This window comes from Phalangium opilio, unplaced genomic scaffold (assembly GCF_054372755.1).
Source record: "Phalangium opilio isolate 3A_F unplaced genomic scaffold, DU_Popi_V2 ptg000013l_1, whole genome shotgun sequence".
Taxonomy (NCBI): domain Eukaryota; kingdom Metazoa; phylum Arthropoda; class Arachnida; order Opiliones; family Phalangiidae; genus Phalangium; species Phalangium opilio.
In genome coordinates this window covers 2,663,699-2,681,233 of record NW_028324148.1, presented here as the reverse complement: position 1 = coordinate 2,681,233, position 17,535 = coordinate 2,663,699, and the positions used below count along the sequence as shown (strand labels likewise).

Here is a 17,535-nt window from a genome sequence, read left to right as displayed (position 1 = left end):
CCGAAAAATCCATCGATCCCAATCTAATTCCGCTATTCCAAGTACTTTTCCATATTCTTTAGGAAACTTGATAGCCGTTTGTTTGTCTCCGTTAATTTTAATTTGCATAAATGTCATTCCCTCTTTCGTCATTATTTCAAAATTTATATCATCCCCAGCTTTTGTTGTTATTGACTGTTTAAACGTTTCGAATAGTTTTTGGTAAATACTTGTAGGTTCTTCGTTCGGTCCCCTCACTATATTTCCCAGTTTACCACAACTCCCTTCCCACATTTCGTACTCATAATCAAGATCCACCGATCTAACAACAAATTCGTCAAAACAATAAGTTATGTTATCCCACTTTGAAGGCATATTTATTTCCGACAATCCAACCTCCCAATTTCCCTCCGATAAATTATACGTTGTAGGTAGTTCCGTCCTATAAGTTGCTTTAGTATTTTCAGGATATAATTGCATGGAGGCATTACTAGGTAAAGTAATGTAAAAGGAATCGTAAGCGGGTGCTAACATTGCCATGTTTACTTGTCGATTTATTTATTGCTAATGACTTATTCATCAATGTACTATTTGCTTTTATTAACTATTTTGATTGATAGGTGTGATACGGCTCATTTGCATGGTTTAAGGTATGGATTTCTGAATTATACTAATTTGGATCCTAATTTGTATAGTCAAAAGTGGGATTTCTGAATTATGCAAATTTTGATCATTTTCGGCTAATTTGCATAGTCAAAAGTGGGGTAACATACTACTCAGAACCAAGAGCAGATGGGCTATTAATTTTTGACGAAGTTAAAGTTGCGGCAAAAATAATTTGGAATAGTAAGAATCACAAAATTATGGGCCTGGCAATGCCAAAAGAGGAATACTCTTACTTGGAAGATCTTTACGAAGAGGTCCGTGATGATAAGGATATTACGAAGGCCAATTACATGCTTCAGTTCCTCTGGAGAGATTAAACATCAAACTACAATGTGATTTGGTCATATTTCTCGGTAGCATCAACAGCCGACGCACATTTCTCTTCACAATGCCTACTTCAAGTCTTGAAAAGTTTTGAGTTTCAAGGTTTCAATATTTCTGGAATTGTTTGTGATGGTGCTAGTGCTAACTTATCAGTAATTATGATGATTGTGGGGGTTGAAACTTTCCCAAGCTACAAGTTTTCCAATAGTGAAATTAATGTAGAAGTACCAGTATCATTTCCAAACCCATTTCGACTAGACAGAAACATAAATTTTATAATTTGTTCATCTCACCAGGTACAAGAGCATATTTTAAATTTTTCAGATGTTTTAACCTTATTCTGGATGAATTTACACTAGTTAAAGAACCTGGTAAACCAGCTGTACGCCTCAGACCCAGAGAGAGCCAAAAACCTTTCCATCAATGGCCTAAATTTTGGGTGGGAACAAATAGTGGAGCTTAAGAAAAGGGATGATGAATTGCGAACCAATGAAATTCCTCGACTTATTCCAGACCTACTACAGAGTTACATTGATCGCGATGCTTGGACGAAGCTTAATGTTAAACCGGCACGCATTTTACAAGTAAAGCAATTGTCCATAATGGAAATCATGAACCAAATTTGAACTCACAACATAATTCAGCAAAATGAAGTTCTGTCCGCACTGTACGAGTATGCCAATCCCCCGAATGAAGACGATAAACCAGAAGATGCGCAAAATGTTATGGAAACATATGACTACCTTACCGCATGCAAATGGTTATTTGAGGAGGGATTTTTCCAAAAATTCAAGAAAATTGACTCAACAGGTGGTGATATCATAAAAAACCTGGATAAGGCGCTTCAGTATTTCACAAATTGGCTGAAAAATCTTCTAGGTTGGAAATTGAATATCCGTAGATATAGGTTTTCATAATTTTATGAACCCTGGTCTCTTTTAGAATACACTATATGTGTGTATAGAAAATATTTGTAATATAATTTAATTTTAGATGAAGTTAAAGATTTTATCCCTGGGCATCCTCGCCAGAAAAAAATTTATTTCATGGCAGACGTGGAAATTGCTTCGTGTGATGGTCTACGGGATAAAAGGGTTAAAAGAAGAATACCTCAGAATTTATCCCAATGGCGATCACACTTGAGCCCAATACGCATAAACGGCAGCGCTGTTGAAACGCTTTTCTCGCAATATAAACACGCAGCTGGAGGAAAGCTTACAAGCGTGAATTTTAACACATCGCGCAAGTCAATCCTAACAAGAATAGACATTAAAGGTCATCACAGCGGGAAAGGATATCGCGATGTACCCCTGTATGTGAGAGAATCATTTGGTGATAAATTTGGCACAAATTAACTTCAATTTCTGTGATGACAACTAAAAAATATTATACAAAAATGTCTTGGTTTGAACCAAGGCCGAAAAACAAACGATATGAGTGAGGTTTATCAATTGACTGAAGTTCCAGATATTGCAATTTTTCTTTAATTATTATTATTAATAATTTAATCCTTAATCACAATTAATATCTATCAACTGATTTAAATTTATTCAAAAAATTGCATATCTACGCTTTTTCAAGAACAATTCCATTTTCCGAAAACATTATATCATGAAATTAATTATTTTGAAGGCAATTCGTATTGAGGGATCAATAATGAATATTTGAAATATTCTGCTGACTCCCTAAAAAGAGCAAACAATTTGTAGTCATAGATTATTAAGGTTGGCAGGAAAGTCCAGAGAGTCACGTACCGTTTACATTGTGGAAAGATTTGGGTCTGACCGCGTGTTTTGAGCGGGCTCTGATGACCCATACACTGCAAGCACTGATAATTGCAAAATTTTATATACTAAGAAAATTTTGGAAGGGGCGGGCTTTAGTGTGCCCTCCTTCGCATAACTCGTTTAGAATGGAGTGGTTTATGTATTAATTCCGAAGGAAAAGAATATAAATATCATTGGTACTGAGACGTTTTCCTTTTTATAGAATCTTTACCCTAACCTTGGTTATGCCTATATAATATTTTTCCAGTCCATGAAAGAAGCGCTACCTACTAAAAGAAACCACAAGGGACAAACGTTGTTCCTATGTCTTAAGTAAACGGCATTATTTTATTAATTAGTCCGTGCAAAATAAATTCTCTTTATCATGTTTTATCGAATATCCGTCTTCTCAGCAAATTGTAACCGTTGCAAACTTGAAGATTAATTGCCAAGCCACTAACATTTAAAACTATGTCCGTCAAGGTGCTTACATGTTAGTGAACACCGATACGAAATCCCTTCAAAATATTTTCATGGTAAAATGTTTTCGGAAAATTGAATTGTTCTTGAAAAAGCGTAGATATGCAATTTTTTGAATAAATTTAGAGGGAATAAATCGATTAACAGTAAAATCAGTTGATAGAAATAAATTATGATTAAGGATTAAATTAATAATAATAATAATTAAAGAAAAATTGCAATATCTGGACTTCAGTCAATTGATAAACCTCACTCATATTGTTTGTTTTTCGGCCTTGGTTCAAACCAAGACATTTTTGTATAATATCTGACACTTCAGTCTTAAGGCGGTAGTTAACTCTTAACAGGCTGAAATGTTTGGTGTCGTTTTTGATTCTTGCCGAACTTCATCTATTTTACCCTAAACTTTTGGATTTCACGCCTATTAAAGTACTTTAAATTAATTTAAGCGTGAAATAGAAAACATTTGGCTTTACCAACGGCTTGGGTAGTTTTAATCTTATTTAAATACTTCATTAAAAAATTATTTCAGTTTTTATCTAGAAAAATGTATATTTTTGGTTCAATTTCACTTTAATTATACTTAATTAAGTTTAAATTAAAGCTGGATTGTGTTTCGACAGTGTTCATTTAGGTTATAAAAGAGTTTGAATAAATAATTGACCTTTATTGTAATGTTTAGAGGTGTTTTTGATTATTCCAACACATTGCGTTCAATTTTTATCATACCCTTGCTAAATTTGCGGTAACGGAAAGAATATCTATGAAGTAAGTTAATGAATGATGCTATTCTATAGTTTGGCTTTTATGTCAGTAATTACATCAAATGCGTAAATAATTCATAGCAATTTAATAAACAAAGGGCAATGTGGACTGTGGAAATAGCGTGTAACCGATTGGCGAACAGCGTAACTCTTTGACTCCCACGTGGTTACGTTGGAAAATTCACGGCTGATGTAAACATGAAAATTATTTCACTAATAAAATTACATAACGACACTGTCCTCCTGGATGAACCAGCACCACTGTTACTTCTATTTATGGATTAAACAATCCACTGTTGGTAACAAACAGTTTAAAAAATGATTACGTAACATCATTAGGATTAAAAATTGTTTTAACGAATGATGATGCGTTGGTTGAGTTTAAGGAATTATATCACACACCTTCAAATTAGTAGAATTTTAGTGAGATTAACAAATAATGAAACCCTGTATACCTCATATGGGAATGTTGAATTAAATAAACACCACTCGTTTAACTTCCCTAGTGAAAACACATTAAACTTTTTGTCATCATTCCAGTAGTTTTCTAACTTTTCACAAGGTGAAAACACTCTATTTTAAGAATCGACACGTTAAGAAATTGAATAGATATAACATTTTTACTTCAAATTGGAAGGGCCCCGTAAATCCGGTAAAATCTAGGATATGTTTCTAGCAGGAAACGAAGCAGACTACAGACAACAGAATTCCAAAAAAGGAGCTGGAAATTAGCTTTTTTAATAATCTTTAAAGAGGAATGACACTATAAAGACTATATTGCAGAATTTGCAGTCTTTACAGAGACTTACTAAGCCTTGGCCGTAAAGAACGTCGGAAAACGTATTTCAAACGATATAAAAACTTCTATTAACTGTAATTATTTACCTGAATTACTTTTTTAGACGAAAATTCTTGACAACGCGACCGCAGCGGGTAGTTGTTGGCATGGTGGAGGCTGGTGCGGGTTTGACAGACACGGTGGGGTTGACAGATTCGGTGGAGTCGACAGATTCGGTGGAGTCGGAATGCGTGCTGGGAGAGTAATGTTCAGCAGTGCGTATTGGTGGTTTGATATCAGTGGGTACGCCGCGTGGTGCAGTATTGGGAGCGGTAGTATCAATGCGTATGTGAAAACGATTGCGCGTATAAATACGACCGTGGCAAGAACGGATCGCGTACGAGCGTAGACCAGGACCAATTTTGATTATGGTTCCGCGAGTCCATTTGGCGTGAGGGTCGTGCCGAAACCAGACGGACGAGTTTTCCGCTATTGGAGGGAGAGGTCGTGAACCAATGTTTGCGTGGTTCGCTTGGTGAAGCTGGCGACGGCGGAGTTCGCGTGACGCAACGGAGACATCGAAAGCCGGTTGAAAGTTATCCGGGTGACTGGGAATTAATGAGCGTAGGCGACGTCCCATTAAGAGTTCCGATGGGGACGGGAGTTCATTTGACGGGGTGATGCGATAGTCCAGGAGGACTATATTGAGATCATGACCATCGTCCAAAGCCTTGCGTAAAGAAGCTTTTATGGTACCGACAGCGCGTTCAACCTGTCCATTGGAGCGTGGATAATGTGGAGATGTTGGGTTATGTTGAATGTTCCAATCCCATAAGAAGGCTGCCATGAGTGCAGAGGTAAAAGGCGGACCTTGATTAGTGACTAATTCGTTGGGGGTGCCATGGCGGGCAAACCTAGTTTTCATAATACTAATTAGAGCTGGAGCTGTTGTGCCATGCATATGTTGGATCTCAATGTATTTTGAGAAGTAATCAATCATAAGTAAATAATGTTAACCTTTGAGTTCAAAAAAGTCACAACCAACTTTTTCCCATGGTCGGGTTGGGAGTTCTCTCTCTAAAAGAGGTTCACGCTTTTTCGAGCGCTGGTATTCTTGGCAAAGTGAACACTTCGAAACGTCTGCTTCTATATCTTTTGTGGGATTAGGCCTGTAAAAATACTCGCGTGCGTTGGCCTTACTAGCAACTACGCCCCGATGAGCAAGGTGAAGTTTCTTCAAGAATTCAGGTTGGGCACTTACAGGTACGAGTAAACGTTGACCCCGACAGAGAAGACCTTAATTAGTCTCGTGTATTTCATCTTTACAATGCCAATAAACCCGTGTTGAGAGATGGGCTCGGCTTTAAGTAAGTGGCCATCCGTTTCGTACATAGTTAAGTACATGCTGAAGTGTTGGATCTGTGGCGGTAGCCGTATTCAGTTCGGTCCATTTAGATGGCGAAGCCTGTACTAAAAGACAGTTTTTTTGTAGCAGCAGTTCGCTCAATGGGAATGTCAAAAACCGTGTCTTGTAATTGAGCGCGAGATAGGGCATCCGCAATGACTAAATGTTTTCCCGGAACGCACGTGAGCGTTACGTTGTAGCGATTCATTCTTAGCAGTAGGTGTTGTAACCGTGGAGAAATGGTGTCATAGGGTTTTTTACTTAGTCCCAGTAGTGGTTTATGATCTGTTAGAATTTCAACTGGACGTGCGTAGACATAGTAATTGAAGTGTTCTAACCCATATATGACAGCGATTAATTCCTTTTCGATTAGCGCATACTTTTGTTGAGTTGTAGTTAAAGCTGCGGAGCCAAATGCGACAGGGCGATCATCTTGAAGGAGTACAGCACCAAGGCCATTCTTGCTAGCATCAACAGCGACTGTGACGCTTTTCTTGTCATCAAAGAGTTGAAGACAAGGAGTTTCAGCTAGGACTTTCTTCAACGCCTGAAAATCTCGGTCCATATTTTCATTCCAGATCCACGCATTATCTTTTCTCAGGAGCTGTCTGAGATTGTGTGTCTTGTCCGAAAGATGCGGAGTGATACGTAATCATTCCAAGGAATCGAGAGAGATCATTTTGGCATTGTGGGGTAGCATATTCGAGTATAGCTTTGACTTTAGACGGATGAGGAGTGATTCCATGTTCATTAATTACATGTCCAAGTAAGGAAAGCGACGACTTGGCCAATTGGAGTTTGTCGGGATTGAATTTCAGGTTAGCTTCACGCGCTATTGTCAAGGTACGTCGAAGGAGCTGACAGTGTTCTTCACTATTCTTCGATCCTACGAGAGTGTCATCAAATAAGGTTTGACTAGTGGTTCCGATTCGAACGTTTCATTGATTGCGCGCTGAAATTCTTCAGGGGCGTTCACTAGCCCAAATGGTAATACTAAAATGCGATAGCGGCCCCAGGGAGTCGAGAATGTTGTTAAATAAGTCGAATCTTCATCCAAAGGCAAATGCCAAAAGCCATTTTTCGCGTTCAATAGAGTAAAAACCTTGCAACCTTGAAAGCTTGCGAAGAGTTTGTTAGGACTTGGAATGGGATAGTATGGTCGCTTAATTGCTTCATTTAAAGGCCATGGATCCAGACAGATTTTAAGTTTTGTGTCTTCTCGGATCCCATTGTCTTTCTGATCCTTATTAGGTTTTTCAACAACTGTGATTGCGTTGACCCATTCAGTGGGTCTATCAACTTTGGCAGTTATACCCTCATTAAGCATGCGCTGTAATTCAGACTGTACACGTGACTGAGGCGCCACCTGTAGGTTGTGCAAGTATACATATATATTGAGAATAGAATACATAACAAATACAAAACAATTGCTTTATAGGTTTCTTTTTTAGGGGTGACTAGAATTTCATTTGCCGTAGGTTTCGATGGAACTTGAATATCGACATGTTTAATGTTTGCACTTCTAGTTGCTCCATCGTTTGTCTCTTTTCTTGAATACTTTCTTTTCTTTATGATTGAAACGTGTGGTGAAGCTTTACTGGATTTTTTGTTGGGTTGGATGATGAAGCGTCCGAGTTCTTGGGAGAATCTTCCTTGCTACCTTTCTTGGATAGAATGTATAGTTCATCTCGCAAACCACTAGCTCCCTTTGAACGATCATTTTTTTCATCTTTTATCCTTTCATCCATTGCAGTTAGAAATTCGTTGCTAAGTGCGTGAACAAATTTTCTTTCCAATCCCCTTTGAAAGGCTTCAGCCGCATCATATCCAATCACAGCTTCCGTTCCAACCAAAAACGCTTCCCTTAGTGTTTCTAGATTTTCTTTCACGGCGTCAACCGCAGCTTGAAGAATATTTCGGCCATGTTTTAGAATACCCTTTTGGTTAAGTACTGATCTACAAATCCTATTTAGGATGAGTAGGTAATGTCGCAGTTGTTCTCTAGGTATAAATAATCCTCCAGCTCCTCTTATTTTGATCCCTGAGAATAATATCTGTTCTTCCTCCTCATTAGTTTGGCGAAGATTCAGAACTGTGTCATAGAGTAACTTGCTTCAGCAATCTGTTTGTCGCTCAGACTTCTATTCGCTCTCGCCAAAGATTGACCCGCCACCTAGCGGTAGCTTTCAGAACTACCCAAACGAGGTAAAATGTTCTCTACCAGCGGGCCCCCCAGCTAAAGTTTATCGGTAGTCGCGATGTCTTCCAAAAGATTTTGCAGTGTTCCCCAATGTAACTCGAAAAAAAAGCGCATATTCCAGGATTAAGTTTTCATACGTTTCCGAAAGATGTTAAATTAAGAAAGAGATGGCAAAACGTCCTTAAGATTGGTAAAGAAATAAGCAATACCATGGTATTCTGTAGCCTTCACTTTCAGAGGAGCGACTACTTTTTCCCTGGTAAGCCTTGGCCTTCTCATAACTGATTTAATTGGTTTTGAACTTTTGACAGTTCAATTAATTAACTGCTTAATATAACATAGATCTCCCAGCCAAATCGAGAAAACTTAAGTTAGGTACATGCCCATCACAATGTATTCCTACAACTTCGCACGCAACTGTCATGACGGAGGAAAGGAAAAAGAGATCTCTCGATAGAAAAAGACGCAATGAAGCTAGAAGCCATAAATTGCATTTCCCGCATCTTTCAAACGAACCAGAAGACTTAAATGGTTTAGAAGTCCCAAATTTAATAACCCGAGAAGAAGAGGTACCCAAAGAAGAACCAAATTCTCCGAAGATAAGACCAGAAATGGTTGACGCTTTCGTCCAAGTAAACACTTTCACAATGGAAACATTCAGCATTATGAACTTGGTTAAAACTGATAAAGAATAAGGACGTATATCGGGTGTAAATAGTTTTAATACCTTTAACGGTATTGTTGATTCTGTTTCTATATTGGTAAAATTTAAACCCCAAATTCCGGTCGCAGTGCTCTTGGTGTTGATGAAAATGAAACTAAATTTATCTTACGGAGTGATTTCAACATTATTTAGGATTTCAGAAACTACTTGTAGAAGATAATTTCGCCAAACTGTGTTTATCCTAGCAGATGTGTTAGATTGCGCCATTATTTGGCCAAAAAAAGAAGAGATAGTGTCAAACATGCCAAAGTGTTTTGACAAGTTTCGGAACGTAGTGGTAGTACTCGATTGTACCGAAATTCCAGTGGAAAAGCCGAAATGTCTCAGATGCAGAATACTAACATATTCACATTAAAAAGGTACCCATACCCTAAAGATTCTAGTCTGCGTTTCTCCAGCCGGATTAATAACACTCCTTAGTGAGGCTTTTGGTGGAAGAGCTTCGGACAAATTTATAACAACGGAAACAAAAGTCCTTAACAGGTTAACACCCTATGTAGATGCAACCATGGTTGATAAAGGATTTTACATAGAAGATTTATGTTTAGTTAAGGGCATTGAACTTGTCAGACCACCGTTTCTCAGAAAAAAGAAAGACAAACAATTTTCTCCCCAAGATTCAGCTAGGAATCTTGAGATTGCTAAAGCAAGGGTCCATGTTGAAAGAGCTATTCAACGATTCAAACTACACAGAAAAAACGATGTTTAGATTCTAAACGTTTTCCTAAACGGGAAAAAGCAACGCCTTTTTAAACACGAGCCCAGCCTATACGCGTTTAGTTCTGAAATTTTTATTTTTCAAACGCGTATAGTTTGAAAAGGTTTACGTTTCAAACGCGCATAGGTTGAAAAAGTATCTGTTTCAAACGCGATTAGATTGAAAACGTTTATGTTTGAAACGCGTTTAGATTGAAAACGTTTATGTTTCAAACGCGTTTAGATTGAAAACGATTATGTTTCTAACGCGTTTAGATTGAAAACGTTTATGTTTCAAACGCGTTTGTTTTGAAAACGTTTAAGTTTCAAACGCGTTTAGATTTAAAACGATTATGTTTCAAACGCGTTTAGATTGAAAACGATTATGTTTCAAACGCGTTTAGATCGAAAACGTTTATGTTACGAACGCGTTCAGATCGAAAACGTTTATGTTTGAAACGCGTTCAGATTGAAAACGTTTATGTTTGAAACGCGTTTAGATTGAAAACGTTTAGGTTTCAAACGCGTTTAGATTGGAAACCTTTAGGTTTCAAACGCGTTTAGATTGAACACGTTTATGTTTCAAACGCGTTTAGATTGAACACGTTTATGTTTGACCGCGTTTAGATTGAAAACGGTTATGTTTCAAACGCATTCAGATTTAAAACGTTTATGTCTTACCCGCATGTAGTTTTCCAACGTTAATATACAAATGTTGTATAGCTTAAGTAATATATAAACAACTATTTCAAATAATAATATACAAAAAATTCTAGGAATATCAAAATAAAACGGATCTTTATAGCTACAAAACTACCAAAGGCATCGAAATTACGAAAAATATATCTATATATTACTTTTAAATTATGAAAAAAGAAAATATTAAGGTTTTGTAGGACTTCTTTACACGAGGCGAACTGATAACGCGTTGCACTAGTGTAACAAGTTGGAAAAACCAAAATATTACCTCTCCGAGTCAAGAGGAGGACTACTACTACAAACTTATTAACCTAGATATAGAATTATTTCTCTTTCTTGAAGTAAAAATTTACGAATTATTAAAGCAGTATTCCAAGCATAGCGAATATACAGTAAAGCAGACGACATCTACATCCAATTCTAAGGGAGCGGTAGCTCCCTTAGATAAGGCCTGATGACGGCTCTAATGTATAAGGAACGTTTTTGGATTGGTTTTAACTTTTTTCGAATTAAGTTTATTGTTTCGAAATTTTTCTACTGAACTAAAATCCGGGCCCTTAATATGTGGTAAAAATTTCAAGATGATCCACCTAATAGTTTGTTTTATAAAGCATAAAGTTGCTAAGGGTGGTTTTCATTTCCATAAAATTAATCACAGATTTTGGCGAAAAACTAGAGAATCTCCATAGAAATAACATGGGAAATTTTCCAAGCTTACCCATTTTGTAACTACCCATACAAAAACAACTATACGTTTGATAGATTTGAAAACGGTCTTAAATGAAAGCCCCATTTTTAAAGTGGGCGCCAATTTTTGTTTCATTAAGAAAAACAAAGTTTAAGTATTGTTTTTAATAGTTTTAAGTACCTGCTCTGAAATACGTGGTTTACCTTTAAACTGTGGAACTTAAGACTTTTTTGCTTGGGTTAAGTAATAAAGAAAGTCATTCTAGGACTTACGTCGTTTTACTGCGGATAACCAAATTGGTAGGGCAATTAGCTAGCTTAATTGTCATTATAACTATTGCGCGTCCAACTAATTTAGTTGTGAAGTACAGATTAGACTTAATTAAACAAAATAAGCAATTAAAGATAATTAAACAAAATCAGCAATTAAAGATAATTACCCAATTATAGGTAATTAAATTTTTACACGAGTCTAAACTTAATATCTGTTTGTGTACAAGTCTACGGAATCTGTTTAAGCGCAGACCTACAGAATATTTTTGTGCAAAGGAGTATAAAATCTCTTTGAGCAGAGGCCTATGCAATCTTTTCGTGCACAGGACTATGGAATATTGTTTTACACAGGCCTCTGGAATATTGTTTTACACAGGCCTATGGAATATTGTTTTACACAGGTCTACGGAATGTTTTTGTGCAAATCTGCATGGAATCCTTTTGAGTATAGGAGTATGGAGTCTTCTGTGCACAGTTCTATGGAATTTTTTGTTCATGGGTCTATGGTATATTTATGTGCACAAGTTTGAAGAATCTTTATTTGCACAAGTTTGAAGAATCTTTATGTGCACACAAGTCTGAAGAATCTTTATGTGCACACAAGTCTGAAGAATCATTATGTGCACACAAGTCTGAAGAATCATTATGTGCACACAAGTCTGAAGAATCATTATGTGCACACATGTCTGAAGAATCATTATGTGCACACATGTCTGAAGAATCTTTATGTGCACACAAGTCTGAAGAACCTTTATGTGCACACAAGTCTGAAGAATCTTTATGTGCCCAAGTGAAAAATCTTTATTTGCACAGGTCTACGACTTCTGTTTGTGCACAGGTCTACGACTTCTGTTTGTGCACAGGTCTACGACTTCTGTTTGATCACAGGTCTACGACTTCTGTTTGTGCACAGGTCTATGGAATCTGATTTGCTCATTTCTATGACATCTCTTTTTGCGCCAGTCAATAATATTTGTTTATGCACAAGTCTAAAACATCTGTTTGTACACAAGTCTAAAACATCTGTTTGTACACAAGTCTAAAACATCTGTTTGTACACAAGTCTAAAACATCTGTTTGAACACAAGTCTAAAACATCTGTTTGTACACAAGACTAAAACATCTGTTTGTACACAAGACTAAAACGTCTGTTTGTGCACAAGTCTAAATCATCTGTTTGTGAACAAGTCTATAACACCTGTTTATGAGCAATTCTATAACACCTGTTTGTGATCAATTCTATAACACCTGCATGTGAGCAAGGGTCTACGGAATATTTTTGAGCACAGGTCTACGTATTATTTTTGTGCAAATGGGTATGGAATCTTTTTGAGCATAAGGGTTTGAAATCTGTTTGAGCATAGGGGCATTGAAAATGTTTGTGCATAACTCTATGGAATCTGATGTGCACATGTCTATAACATCTCTTTTTGCGCGAGTCTGCGACATTTCTTTGTGCACAAGCCAGTGATTTCTATTTGTGCACAAGCCAGTGATTTCTATTTGTGCACAAGTGTACGAAATATTTTTATGCATTGGTGTACGGAATATTTTTATGCACAATTGTACGGAATATTTTTGTGCACAGGTGTACGAACTGTTTTTGTTCACAGGTGTACGGACTATTTTTGTGCATAGGTGTATGGAATATTATGGTGAAAATGGATTTGGAATATTTTTGTGCACAGGTGTACGGAATATTTTTGTGAAAATGGATACCGAAACTTTTGTGGACAGGTGTACGTGATATTTTTGTGCACAGGTGATCGTGATATTTTTATGCAAATGGGTAAGGAACATTTTTGAGCATAGGGATATGGAATGTTTTTGTGCAGAGGTCCATGGAATATTTTTGTGTACAGGTATATGGAATGTTTTTGTGCAGAAGTCCATGGAATATTTTTGTGACTCATGTTTGTGCACTTCTGTTTGTGTACAAGTCTGTGGAATCTATTTGTGCACGAGTCTACGTAATATATTTGTGCGCAAATCTATGGAATCTGTTTATGCGCTAGTCTACGGCATATGTTTGTGCACGGGTCTACGGAAAATGTTTGTGCAAATCGGTGTGGAATATTTTTGAGCATATATGGGTATGGAATGTTTCTGAACAGGTCCAAGGCATGTTTTTGTGCACAGGTCCATGGAATATTTTTGTACACAGGTCTATGTCACATGTTTATACAAAAGCCAATAGAATATTTTGTGCATAGGTCAATGGAATCTTTTTGTGCACAGCACAGTTTTATGAAATATTTTGTGCGCAGGTCTAGGGAATATTTCTGTGCAAATGGTTATGGAATAGTTTTGTGCTATGGGTATGAAATATTTACGTACACAGGTGTATGGAATCTTTAGCGCGCAGGTCTAAGGAATCTTTATGTGCACAAGCATATATAATGTTTTGTGCACAGTTCCATGAAATCTTTTGTGCACAGGTCTATGGAAACTTGATGTGCACAAGTCTATAGAACGTTTTTTCTGCACATGTCTATGACTTCTGTTTGTGCACAAAACTATGGAATCAGGTTTGAACATGTCTATGACATCTGTTGTGCACAAGCCTGTGACTTCCACTTGTGTGCAAATATACGCAATTTGTTTGTGCACATGGCTACGGAATCTGTGCACAGATCTCCGGAATCTGTTTGTACACAGGCCTACGGCATCTGTTTGTGCACAGGTTTACGGAATCTGTTTCTTTACAGGTCTACGGCATCTGTTGTGCACAAGCCTGTGACTTCCACTCGTATACAAATATACGCAATTTGTTTGTGCACATGGCTACGGAATCTGTGCACAGATCTCCGGAATCTGTTTGTACACAGGCCTACGGCATCTGTTTGTGCACAGGTTTACGGAATCTGTTTCTTTACAGGTCTACGGCATCTGTTTGTGCATAGGCCTAAGGCATATTTTTTTGAGCACAGGTCTAGGGAAACTTTTGTGCACAGTTTTATGGAATCTCTTTGGGCACAGTTTTATGGAATCTCTTTGGGCACAGGTCTATGGAATATTTTTGTTCACAGGTCTATAGAATCGTTTTGTGCAAATGGGTATGAAATTGTTTTGTGCAAATGAGTATGAAATTGTTTTGTGCAAATGGGTATGGAATCTTTATGGAAACAGGTCTAAGACTGCTGTTTGTGCACTAGTCCATGGAATCTGATGTGCACATATCCATGACATCTCTTTTTGCGCAGGTCTATGATGTATTTTTTGTGCTAGTCTATGACGTCTGTTTGTGCACAACCATGTGACTTCCGTTTGTGTCCAAGTATCCGGAAACTGTTTGTGCACATGTCTACGGTATCTGTTTGTGCACAGGTCTACGGTATCTGTTTGTGCACAGGTCTACGGTATCTGTTTGTGCACAGGTCTACGGAATATTTTTGTGCACAGGTCTTCGGAATATTTTTGTGCACAGGCCTACTGAATCGGTTTGTGCAGAGGCCTAAGGAATCTGTCTTTGCAAAGGCCACTGCATCTGTTTGTGCACAGGTCTAAAGAACATTTTTCTGCAAATGTATTCGGGATAATTTTGTGCAAATGGATATGCAGTATTTTTGTGCACTGGTGTACGAGATATTATTGAGCATATTTTTGAGCATAGGGGTATGGAATGTTTTTGTGCAGAGGTCCATGGAATCTTTTTGTGTACAGGTATATAACATCTCTTTTTGCACAAGTTTATGACATCTGTTTGTGCGTAAGTCTATGACATCAGTGTGTGCGCAAGTCTATGACATCAGTGTGTGCGCAAGTCTATGACATCAGTTTGTGCACAATTCTAAGGGATCTGTTTGTGCGCAAGTCTACGGGACCTGATTGTACACAATTATATGAAACGTGTTTTCACAAGTCTATGTTATCTACGAAATATGATTGTGCACTCAGGGTGACCACAAATAACCTTGTAATAGTTATAGGAAAATAGGAAATATACAATTGATTTACAAGAAATTATAGGAGACTAGCTGTTACCCGCGGCATCGCTTGAGTGTAGTAAGAACTTCCATCAAGTATGGGTACATTTTACTGATTCGACTAATATTTTTGTAGCATTCTAGAAGCGAAGGCACTCGGCGTCGCTCATCAGCTCGTCGGGACATTTTTTATTACTTTACACGCGGACATTATTCCATAAAGAAGGGTTTTTAATTTTTTGCCGCCATTTAAAATGATGGCAACAAATCGATCCCGAAAGACCATTCAGCCCGTCTATAATTTAAAGGAATCCAGTGTACTAAATATTTGTGAAATCGGTTGAAACTCGCGGACTTTCTTACAAAGAGAAGATTTGTTACATTTCTGGGCGCCATTTATTAAGATGGCGGCGGATTGGAAAAATCTTTCTTAGTACGCACCTACTACTTACGAGTAACGTTCCTCCAAATTTTCAGCCTTCTGGGCCAGCGGTTTGGGCTGGGCGATGATTATCAGTCAGTCTGTCAGTCAGTCAGGACTTTGATTTATCTATATCTATATAAATCAATGTCCTGACTGACTGACTGACTGACAGACTGACTGATAATCAACGCCCAGCCCAAACCGCTTGCCCTAGAAGGCTGAAAATTTGCAGGAACGTTACTCATGAGTAGTAGGCGCGTACTAAGAAAGATTTTTCCAATCCACCGCCATCTTATAAAATGGCGCTCATAAATGTAAAAAGTCTTCTCTATGCAACAAAGTCCGCGCGTTTCAACCGATTTCACAGATATTTAGTACACGGGTTTCCTTTAACCTATAGACGGGCTGAATGGTCTTTAGGGTTCGATTTGTTGCCATCTTTTTAAATGGCGGCCAGAAACTTAAAAACACTTCTTTATGGAATAATGTCCGCGTGAAAAGTAATAAAAAATGTCCCTAGGGGCTGACGGGCAACGCCGAGTGCCTTCGCTCCTAGGGTGCTACAAAATATTAGTCATCAGTAAAATCTACCCATTCTTTGTATCATTTTGATGGAAGTTCTTATTACACGCGAGCGACGCCGCGGGTAACAGCTAGTATAGATATAGATGTATAATTAAAAAAACAGGAAAAGACAAGAGAGCTACTCTTGAAAAAATAGCAAAATATAGGTTGCAAATGCTTTGAAAGTAATAAAACAAGATTTACAAAGGAGCTTTGGTTTAATTATAACCATAAGTTCGTAAGATATGTTACATAAATTTGTCACTGGAAACTGAGAGCTTGTCTCGAAGTGACGTAAATGAAACGTCATAGATTCTCGTAAAGCGACGCCTGATGAGGCCCTGTCAAAGGCTTAGTACAGACTAAATAGGAAGATGGAGTAGAAAATCGCGTGTAGTCAATTCTCGCGTCGTTCTCGAACTAGCTCTCATTAAGTCTCTAGCATTTCGTAATGTAGGAAGTGTCATACTTATGGAACGTAATAACTTTAGAACATCACAGACTTCCGTGACAAATATTTTTAGAGGCTTCCATAGCTTTGGTGATATATAATAAAACCAAAAGTGAGAGCGCACAAAATATCAACAATTTCAAAAAATAGGAATATATTGGAAAATTATCGAAATTATAGGAGCTAATAGAAAGACATCCGAAAATAGGAAAAATTATAAAATTTAGGAAATGTGGTCACCCAGCGCAGGTCTATGGAATATGTTTGTGCACAGGTGTATAGATTGTTTTTGTACACAGGTCTACGCAATAATGTTTTAGCCTAAGTCTTCGGAATCTATTTGTATTATTGCATCCACTGTGCTTTTCACGTGAAAACGACGGGAAGGCAATTTGAGTTGGACTGGGCGTTGAAGCAATCAAGAGTAATACTTCTATAATAGATGTTTAGGTAACTAATAAAAGCGCAACACCACAAGACTTAAATGGAGCACCTGCTTTTCAGTATACGTTTTAAAATACTAGTTTCTAAACAGTTTTAATTCATATTAAGACTGAAGTGACAGATATTAATAAAAACTGTCATTGTACACAAAGACGCAAAAAAGTAAGAGATAAGTGTAGAAAATTAATTGTTTGAAGTAACAGATATTCAAATTTTCATTTTTGAAGACGTGATTATAAAACATCAATTATTTGAAAACATTTCTTATCTTAGTTTTTTTCACAA

At 37.4% G+C, this 17,535-nt stretch overlaps 1 protein-coding gene across 1 annotated transcript; it reads left to right on the top strand.

Moving 5' to 3' along the window:
- Window positions 1–8,227: 8,227 nt before the first annotated feature.
- On the top strand, window positions 8,228–9,766 carry LOC149707778 (uncharacterized). The gene is made up of 2 exons (XM_089862216.1): window positions 8,228–8,621; window positions 8,705–9,766. The coding sequence occupies exons 1-2, from the start codon at window positions 8,573–8,575 to the stop codon at window positions 9,055–9,057; spliced, it is 402 nt and encodes a 133-aa protein (XP_089718342.1). The 5' UTR covers window positions 8,228–8,572; the 3' UTR covers window positions 9,058–9,766.
- The last annotated feature ends 7,769 nt before the right edge of the window (window positions 9,767–17,535 follow it).